Raw genomic sequence first — 11,123 nt, 5'->3', positions numbered from 1 at the left:
TACCAGCCACGAGGCCAAATTGCGACATTAAGATTAATTTAAATAGTTTAATGCGATGTGAATACCGAAGTGTGATCAAAAGTAAATATCGATGTATATTGTAGTAGGCGCGTTGCAATAAAGAAGACTCATTGTGTACGTGGACAGAATTTTTAGTTAAGAGTCTTTGTTTATAGAAAAGGGTTTCAAGAGAATCTATTAGAGCTTCTTGTTGTAAATTGTTTTACCGTTCGTATTTTTTTTAGCTCATTTTTGAGCTTTTCCGAAAACTTTTTTCGTTTCGATGTTTTTCTGTTTTTATAATTACACCTTGAAGCAGGAACAACTGACGCGCACCCATTATGGAAGATGTTAGATTCAGAAAAAAAATAATTTTATATTAAAAAGTACAAACATTAAATTTTTATTAGTTGTAATTGATGATGTTACATTAAATTTATTAATTGTATAAAGGAAATCAATCCAAATTCTAAGCCGAGGTGTACTGGACGAGCTCGGGAGAATCCATGGCAAGCATTGTTGATTTGTTCGATGATACTTCAGACCATTTTGAGCAGTATTAATTTCCAGTGAAGCAAAAGAGATTGCTGGAACAAGAGAAACGCTAACTGCTTGATACTTAAATGTTAAAATTTCCCTTCTCAACTTCGACAATCTTAACAATAGTATGCCAATAGTGAGGTTCCATGTAGAACCTAGAAAATCTCTGTAAGTTTTCACAACGCATTAACCTCAAGCATTAGGTAATTTCAAAAGATCATCAGTTATGGAAGAATCGTCTCTCGCTGAACCAGGTGTCTTAATACGCGATCTTTGTGATCCAGGTGTTCGATTTTTAGGAGACATACCGTATATATTGCAAGATATAGGACTTGGTGAATAACTTGCTTGCAGCGTTTTATCTGTCCCAACACGGACACCGGCTTTAAGAAGCTTCTGTGCAGCGGGTGATAACTTTTCAAGCCGCTCAGAAGTTAGCAATCCTTGCCTGGGACTGTTCTTTGGCGAGTTGCTGTGCAAAGTGAAAAAAAATTATGGTTTATTACCACAGTTTTTATACAAGAAACCTTTCTTTTAAATTAAAATTAAATTTAATAATGTTAAAACATAAAACAAAGATTAAAGATAGTGAATTTAAAAGTGGTGTTAAGATTTCATTGCATATTATATTTTACATACAGTAAAGAAGCCGTAGCAGCCGCAAAAGCCTTCTTCCTTTTTTCTCGGTGTTGTTTACTAGCTTTCTCAACAAGAGAATGTGCAAGTGTTTCTCGCCGAGGAGGCTCAGGTATTTTAAACGAAGGAACGTTACTTGATAAAGGTGTTGCGTCAAGACGCAACGGAGTACCTTCAATTTCTCCCCAAGTCATTAAAGGAGAAGCGTCCACTCCTATGAGTTTTTAAGTTTTAGAAAAATAAAATTAAACACAAGTATATATTCTGTCAATTGTATCAAAATCATTCTGATTTAGGTCAATTCACATATCATTGGAACAAACAACTTTGTTTATAACTGATGTTCAAGTAAGTTTTTAGTGTCACTTTTTATTTGACACTAATAACTTTATTAAATCAAATGAACATAAATGAAGAAATTATAATATCTCTAATCATAACGGGTGATGCGGAAGTTATCGGACAAATCCTAATTTCATTATTTGAGCATAATAATTAGTTTTTGTGGTTTTATTTTCTATAAAATATAAACTTTATTATTTGAAACACAATTATTTAAAATGAGGTTAAATGCAGCTGAACGAGAATCTTTTCGAAAGCGACTAAAAATGTTTTTTGTAAATAAACCTAATATAAAAAAAAAAAAAATCGTAAATCATTTTGAAAAGGAAGGATTTGCTCGAAGTACAATATATGATAACCTAAAAAGACTTGAAACTGTTCAATCGTTTTCTGATAGAAAGCACCCTGGTCGTCCGACATCCTGGACTAGAGAAAAGAAAGCCGAATTAACGAGACTTGTCAACAATTGAAAAGGGGTCAGTCAGAGAAAAATAGGTATTAAATTCGGTGTTAATCAATCGACAATTGGTCGTCAGTTAAAAAAAATGAATATTAAATATAGAAAACGTAAAAAGACTCCAAAATACACTATAAAACAACAAATAAAGGCAAAGAAAAGAAGCAGGAAACTAGTTAACCAACTCTGTAACACAAAATCGCTTCTAGTCATCGATGACGAAAAATACTTTTGTTTTGCAGGGGACAACATGCCTGGAAATTCTGCATACTACACAAACAACAAAAAGACATGCCCAGAAAGTGTTCGTTTTATAAGAAAAGAGAAATTTCCAAAAAAATTATTAATGTGGATAGCCATATCTGACCGTGGTATGTCCGAGCCATTGTTTCGCACTTCCAAGGCTGTAGCGATCAATTCATCAATTTATATTAATGAATGTTTAGAAAAACGACTTCTTCCATTTATTCACAAGTATCATGGAGACTTTAAGTATTTATTTTGGCCAGATTTAGCAAGTTCTCATTATTCTAAAGATTCTCTAAATTGGACTGACCAGTATGTCTATTACGTTGATAAAGAATCCAATCCCCCAAATGTGCCTCAAGCACGACAAATTGAAAATTTTTAGGGGACATTTGGCACAGAAGGTTTACGAGGGAGATTGGCAAGCTTCAACAGAGCAAGTTTTGATTGATCGCATTAAACTAAAACTACAAGAAATTGATTTAAACTTTTTACAGTTGCATATGAAAGGCGTCAGAGCAAATTTGAGATCAATTGCAGATGGTGGTGTTTTTTCATATAAAAAATAATATATTTTTATTAAAAGATAAATGCTTTATTTAAAAAAAATATAATAGTTTGTTTTTTTATTTATAAATAAGTTATTGACGTTTTTATTTTGTCCGATAACTACCGCATCACCCGTTACTTTAATTAAACAAATTTAATTAACTATATAGTTCTTTAGCAATATGATTATGCAAAACAAACCTGGTGCAGGGGACGGTGTAGCAACAAATCCATATCCTTGAACAGTTGGAGTCACATTTTGGTGTTCCAAATGCCCATCAACACCAACCTTTCCGGTTTTCTTTCGTAAACTTGAGAGCTCTTGAGTGGCTCGCACCAAACTAGCATGACTGGCAGCAGAATCGAAAGGATCTGATTTAAATCTAAAACAAATTAACTTAATTTTCTTATTCAATTATATAGAAAAAAAAGTTTCTAAGTATAAGAATAGTATTTATCCAATATTAAACACTTATAAAAACGTAAAAGAACAAAAAATTGTATAATTTCATAAACAATGAAAAATGCACTGACCGCGTATTTTCATGTCGTATAACTTGTTGGATTTCTCCTTTTTTCTTAATAAACTCTTCAATACTCAAGTCAACTCCATCTGGTGTATACATTAGTGCATTACGTGGAACATATTTCCACGTCTCTACATTGGAAGATATACTTTCTAATGCTTTTAACTGCTCTTCATTTGATTTAGGCAGTGTCAATGCTAATATTTCACGTTCTTCTTGCTCCTTTTGTTTCTCAAACAGCCATGCATATTTTTCTCTGTGTTTTTTACGTGTGACTTCCATTATCTTTTCAAAAGATGCATTGTCTTCTGATGTATTTTTGAATAAAAAATTGTCTAGAGTTAATTTTTGGTCCACATCTTTGTCAATATTACAGATGGTTTTCTCTTCTTTTGTATCAAATGTTCGTGGTGTCTCCTCTAAAATATAGTCAAAGAAATTAATTTTTCACCAATGTTATAAGGAATAACATTATAAAATGGGCTCAGTTAACAAATTAAACAAGAAGTTTGACCTATTGAGTCAAATTCATGGTGCTATATGATTTTTGTCATAACTATGAAAAGAATGTGATAACTTTTATAAAGAATCAAATAATTTAAATTTCTATCATTTTAACAAAACTCCTTTTTAAACTCTAAACCTAAGAAGGAACATCAAATAAAAATTAAAAAAATATTTTACTTAACATAAATTTTGTACATATTTATCGCATTTTCAATTTTATTAAAATTTTATTTTTAAATCATAAGTGTCTTGAATGGACATCAAAAAAACCTTACAAATAAATGTATCAATAAATCTTCATATTAGCTTTAGCAAACATATTCTGAAAATAGGAAATTAGTTGAATGGTAGCTTTTTCAATAAATGCTGATTTTCTATTTTTGTAATTTTGATACTATAACTAAAGTAAATGTTAATTGGACTAAACCAATAGTATATTTTTGAATTATTATGGATTTGGTACAAATACACAGACCTAAAAATTTTTTTTTTATTTGATACCAAGAATATTAGAACTGTTTCTTTGTAACTTAAGGATGCTGAATCTAAACATAACATCTTTGTTTTTATCCTATAGAATACCTTTATTTTGATGAAAAACTATTTACAAATGTCCATAAATATTTTTTTATGTAATAGCATAACCAGGTACGTAGCAAAGAAAACCCATGGTCAAGGTGAAAAAAAAAGTAAAAATTTATGGTAAAAACTTTGGTTTTCTTGAATGATGGAAAACAGGTATGTGCTGCCTTGAATCCCAACAGTGGTCTGACATTTTCATAACTTCCTCAGTACCATTCGTCCTTTACTTTTAGGTTCTGGCAAAATCTTTTGCTTTACTCATCCCTGACATCATTCAGATTTTCAGGGAAATGATCTAATTGATTGCAAAGGAAGTTTACTTTGATGCTCATGTTTGTTTCAAGAATTCATAAATTTTTAAGCATATTTCTTACAAGTTCTTTATAGTTGTTATCATTCTGGTTACACAGAAAACTTTTTACAACCTCTTGAAATGAAGACCATCCAGCATTCAATATTCTTTACTGATGGACAGAAATTAGTACCTTAAACTTTTTGTCAAATTTAGGCTCCAGCAAAAATGCTAACTTCTAACTTCTGATTGTTTAAACCTGGAAGTGCCCTGAATGTAATGAAAAACAATCAGCCTTTTCACAAATGTTTTCACAAACTGTTTTATTAGCCCAACATTGATGCAAAGAGGGGGGATATGAGTTAATCAGGTGGCATCAATTTGCTCAGTTATGACATTCTGCTCTCATACTTTCAGTTCAGTTCACACTATCCAGTTGTTTTTAAATCTAATTTTGTTCTACTTCTGCTCTCCTAGTAATGTAGCCCTAGCAAGAAGTTTACCTTATTTAGATCCACACATAACAACTGATGGTTATTGTAGTTGATATGTTGCAGCAACTATGTTTCTCAGGATTTACTTACTAAAACATAAGAATTATTTTTTAACACTAACTTTAGTAACTTTTAATGTTATGTACAGCATTCAAGACAAATATGTCCAATAATCTGGACTAGAACGTTTTATGGCTGTTATGCTATTGCCATTCATTTTACTAGAAAGCTTTACGATTTAGGCGAACTTTTTTCCAGAACTATATATACTTTAAAAACTTTAATCTTTTTGAATTTTTTATAATTCTTTATATTTCTGTTATGTAACTAAAAATTTCAATGAACTTTCAATGATACATGTAGAATTTCTTTAAAAAATTTTATATAAGAAACTGAATTCCAGTCCAAGACTCCAACCCAATTCTTAATCTTTAAAACCTGGCTAAGATTACAAAGGTATGTTGCAAGATGGGCTTTAAAAGAATCCCAAGCTAACAAAATTTATGAAAAGAAAATTCACCCATTATATGGTTATACCAATACTATGTCAATTCTCTATTCATCCATCCATTAGCAGAGCTAGCCACTGAATATTTTTAATCAAATTTTCTACAAATCATCATTAAGGGCTGTACTTACTTGTTTAGCCCCTTTTATCATGACGGAGGGTTCTATCCACCTCCTTAGTCAGACAAATAGATATACAGACTATCATCCCCAGTCAATTTCATGGAGATTTCTTTTAAATCTATTTTCTTAACACTGGTATTGGAGACCAGACAGGTGTTTTGTCCATTGCAATAATATTGGCTATGTGAAAACTGAATTGCTTTTGAAGCTAACAGAAATGAACTATGAATACAACAATAAAATCAATTATATACGTTGGATCTTTCTGACCAGTTAGAGTTTTTCTTCAAAGAGAAAATCCATGTCTTTTCATAAACTTTTCACACTATCCAAGGCTAGCAACAAACAAATCTTTGATGGTAGGATTGTCTTTTTTTTTTCTTTTTGTTAAAAATGCTATTGGTTTTCTGCATAATTACTTTTCTACTTACATGCAACATATTGTTTGTTTACTCATAGATCAAATCTACTACATCCTTTTTAAATTTTTATTAATGCATTTTCATTCTCCTCCATCAGCCCACACGTTGTCCTACTAATAAAGTAGTTAAGAAATATGGAAGGAAGTTGATCGTGTTGTTGATCCCAGACAAATGAACAATTAGAAACTGGATTAAATCATAGAAATGAAGAACTTTGGATGTAAGATACAAGATGTCAGTAGGGAAGTTTCCCATAGTTAAGGAATCAGATTAATCCAGATGATTACTCAAAGTTTAACAGTAGCCATGTCATCTTGATTTATCTAGTCATCCTGTAGACAAACTAGCAAAAAGGTGGTAACAAAATCTCAGAATATAATAACTGCAGGATGTCACTACCTTACAAAAAAGCATTTTCTCTTATGTTTGCAGAGTGATATTGGAAAATTAAATATAACAAACTATTCTCAAATTAAACTGAAAAACTTGATTGAAATTATTTTTATTTGACAAATTATGTTTTGATGAATAAAAATAACCATAAGCCATAACAACCCACTTAAATTATCAAATTTTCTGTTCATAAATGGCTATAACTGTGAATAATTTTTTATATCATAACACTTTTTTCATATCACCAATTGAGAGGATGTAGAAGAAAAAAATTAAAAGGAAATTGTTGTTGATGTCAGCAAAACAAATTCCATTGACTTAAAATCAAACTTCAGTTGCCAAATACATAATTTGGACTGGATATATTGAAATTATATTTTTTAAACTTTAAAATATTTGGGTAAACTTTGTCTGACTTTTCCAGACTGAAAATTTAGTAAGATTTATTGTCTCTTTGCTTTTAGAAAAAATCTGATAAACTTTTTTTGTATATCTTGATTATCTTATTTATATTTTCCATTTCTACCAACTCAAACAAAGTGCAAAATCTATAGAAAAATTGCCAAAAATACATTTACATGCTATAGTTAGAAAATTTTCACAGCGAAGTTGTGAAAATGGATCATATTTTAAAAACTTTGTGCTCATACTATTATAATTACTATAATCCAAATGAATTTGTAAATATAGAAAAAAAACTTAGAAATATAAAATATTAACAAATGAATTACATACTTCTTTCAACATGAGGTGTTTCTCTTTCCAACTGAAGTTGAATTTCTCTAAGTTTCTCAATATCATCAGATTCCAAAGCATTAAGATAATTTAAACGTAGTTTTAATTTGGTCAATTCAGGATAGAAATCACGCTCCACTATTTTTTCAAGTATCTAAAGAACTTAAGCTATTAAAGCACTAAGCATGCCCTTCCCTAAATAAACTACAGCATAGCAAATATGGATGGTGTTATGCAACAATACAACTAATACACATTTTTTTATTTTATGAATTAAGCACACACTTTTTGGAATAAACATTTTAAAACAAGTAAAAATATTTTGATCCATTCTCTGATTTTATTACATTGTGGTGTATAAAATACTCGCCTAAATTTGGTTTATCGCTATACAAGGATTTAGAAAGAATGATGTAACCAACAGTTTTCTTCTATTGGGTTTAATTTTCTTACTTTGCTACTTCTTTTATTGAAAATAAATAGCTTATTAAACATAAAAAAATATTTTATTAGGTCACTGCTTATATATATACTTTGATATTAATAAACAAAGTAATTCTTTACTTTTTATAAAACGCAAACATTAGTGCAAATTATCTTGAAACAAAGCTGTTGCATGACACTATCCATAAATATTTTAAAAACGAAAAAATATTTTCTAAGTTAAATTAAATTGAAACTTTAAAAATTTGAGCTTACAGTTAAATATTCCTCTTCATCTAATATTTTTTGTTTAACTTTAGTATTTGTGGTATAAATTGGACCTGATACTGCCAAAACATTTTTCTCCATGGAGACAGCTAGATCATTTGCCATTATAAAGCTAATAGTATCTATGTATGTAAACATATTATTATCATCACTTATTTAACACCACATATAAACATACCATTGAAAGTTGAGTACAATATAAAGTTCCTGATATAAACTATTTATAAGCGTAAGTGCTAAAATTAACAACAGATCTAATGCATATTGACTATTAGTAGGAAGTAACTTTATCTATAATAAATAGTTTACTTTTACCGAAGTAAATTTTCTTTACTTGACTTTTGTATTTTATCAATAGAAAAACTATATATATGTATATGTATATGTATGTATGTATATATATATATATATATATATATATATATATATATATATATATATATATATATATATATATATATATATATATATATATAGTTTTTCTATTAATAAAAGTTACATATATTATATAAGTAAAAGAATATGGTTATTCACTAAAAGAGAACTTTTTTCCATTATACACTAAAAAGAATATATGAAAACCATTGCAACGCTTTCATCTGTAGAATTTAAAAGAAAAAAAAAACACTTTCGGTGGTTTCCTTTGATTTTAATTTAATTAAAAGCAATATATATATATTTTCATATCATAGTTAAGAAATTTAGAACACTTCTATTTGAAAGATTAACTTTACTCAGTATAGTAAAAATAACAATCTTCTTTATTAAAATCCCAGCCATAAAAATTTAATAACAATTATATGAACTTTTCAGCACTTTCCGTAAAACAAGACAACAAGTCCGATACCGGCACCGAAAAAGTAATCGGCTATTATCACATGCTTGCACAAGATTTGGGTAGTTTCAAAAATGAGATAGCTGATTTAACGTTTAGCACATTTAAGATTTAAACTGCAATGTTTTCTTTAAAAATGAAATGAGTAAAAGTAAGGTTTTTTAGTTATTTAAAATTGAAACTAATTTTTTTAATCTGTTTGGATTATAATAAACGAAATATCGGGGAAGTTGGGGCACAGTGCATAGGATTTTTTTTTTTTTTTTTATATTGAGTAAAAATGAAAATATATATTTTATCTTTTTAAAAGAGAAAGTATTGAGATGTATGTCCTTCATGAAAACAAATTACTAAAAACCAAAATTTATTGTCTACTAGCTCACAGAGAGGTTTAAAATAAGTTTTTTTAAATGATTCTCTTTACTCTAATATTGGGGTGCAGTGAATCAATAACGAAATCTCTGAATTAATAATTTTGGATAGGGATAAATCCAAATGATTTTGAGACTGAAGGACTAAATACACTATACACTACGTTTTTGGCATACTTTTGGTAATTATATTAGTATAAAATAATAATAAAAAAAAAAAAAAGCATTGAGAATTGATAAATTAAAAAAGTATTTAATCAATTACAAAACTTATTCAACTATCTAAGATAAAAATGTTTATTTTAAAGAAAAAAAATTAAAAAAGTGCATCATTATAAGCTGATAACTCCACTGGAATGATGAAATGATAAAGATCTCTTGCAGTCCCTTTAAAAACAAAGGAAAATGAAGGCTTTTTTGCTGGGCTGCAGTGAGGCAGCAATGTCAACAAAAAACTCTTTTTCTTTTGCTTGATCAATTGTCTTAATAGAAAGCGCGTCTCGTGTCCAAAATTAATAAGATCTGTAGCTCATTTGAACGTTTTGTTGATGAAATAAAAAGTGTTTGAAAATAAACTGAAGATACAAAAAAAAAAAAAATAAAATAAAATCAGCTTTTAACCAACCTGAAAATATCCTGCAGTATTTCCTGCAGTAAGTATTTTAACCAGAATACCCCTCTCTGCTGAAGTAATTTTTCCTATTTGCTTATCTTTTTTACAGTGTAAGCTTTTATATTCAATATTTTCTGTACTGTAAGATCTGTCTCATCCGCATTATAACGTCATTTAGATTAAAATTATATTTTCCATGAAATTCTTTTAGATTTTTAAAAATTTCAGCAACATGTGTTTTATTAAAACGTGTTGCACGTTAAAAACTGTTTGCTTCTAGTCAATGTAAAGAAAGATCTTTAAATCTTTTCATAAAATCATATAACTAATCTTTTCCAGCACTCAGGTTTTTTATCCATGACTTGGGAACAAATTTCCTGTAGTAGTCAGCAAAATTATAAGCTAATTTTTTTAACTGAGTCCAAGTCCATAATGTATCGTAGAGGCCTTCACTACGTAACCTTTTCACAACATTTTTTCATAATTAGTGAAAACCTTTCAACATACGTAGTTTTATCTGTACTTTATTTTATCAAGAACATATTCTATAGCTTTTTTTACATGCCGATGTAAATTTGAAAATGTATTTTGTTATGTTTGCTTACAGTTTAAATGTTTCGCCCTTTCTTAATTACCATACGCTCTACCTCTTTCATGTTTAAAGAACTTGTGTTGCCCAGTTTTTTATCAATTTGTTTTTGGTTTCTAACCATATTGACTAAAGCAAATAAAACATAAAGAACTATTATTGGCTATAACAAAATTATGTGGGCAATATTTTGTTAAAGTATTTTTTTTAAATGATATACTTATAAAGTATTATAAAACCATAATGATATAATACTTAATTCAAAAATTCTGCTACTTCAAAATATTCAAAAAAGCAACTCCAAACATATTTTTATTATATTCATATAATTAAAATTTTATAAAAAGCAAAAAAAAAAAATATATATATAGCAAAATATCTTATAACTTGAAACTGATAAATTTATTTTCATGTTTTTGTTGCTTAAAATGTATTAACTTAAACTTTTAGATCATTGGGGGGAGGGGGGGTGTTGGATCACGGGGGGCAGGTGAATTAACCAATTCACTGTACCCCATCCATAACAGACTAAACTCAAGTCTAATTTCTTGATATTACCGGATATTTATACCATATTTGAACAAAGTGTAAAGGTCTTGTTCACGGTCATTCAAACTTTACCAAAAAGCGCCAAGTTATTATACGCAAGCGC

General features: G+C 28.9%; 1 protein-coding gene across 1 annotated transcript; it reads right to left on the bottom strand.

Moving 5' to 3' along the window:
- Window positions 1-372: 372 nt before the first annotated feature.
- On the bottom strand, window positions 373-8,218 carry LOC145193669 (splicing factor ESS-2 homolog). The gene is made up of 6 exons (XM_090069615.1): window positions 8,052-8,218; window positions 7,353-7,506; window positions 3,305-3,716; window positions 2,972-3,153; window positions 1,180-1,390; window positions 373-1,012 (listed from the first exon to the last, which is right to left on the bottom strand). The coding sequence occupies exons 1-6, from the start codon at window positions 8,199-8,201 to the stop codon at window positions 733-735; spliced, it is 1,389 nt and encodes a 462-aa protein (XP_089925741.1). The 5' UTR covers window positions 8,202-8,218; the 3' UTR covers window positions 373-732.
- Between the last annotated feature and the right edge of the window lie 2,905 nt (window positions 8,219-11,123).

Source organism: Hydra viridissima, unplaced genomic scaffold (genome assembly GCF_058129835.1).
Source record: "Hydra viridissima isolate aposymbiotic clone 2 unplaced genomic scaffold, HvirCarnegie_v1 scaffold_12, whole genome shotgun sequence".
Taxonomy (NCBI): domain Eukaryota; kingdom Metazoa; phylum Cnidaria; class Hydrozoa; order Anthoathecata; family Hydridae; genus Hydra; species Hydra viridissima.
This window is presented reverse-complemented; position numbering and strand designations above follow the sequence as displayed.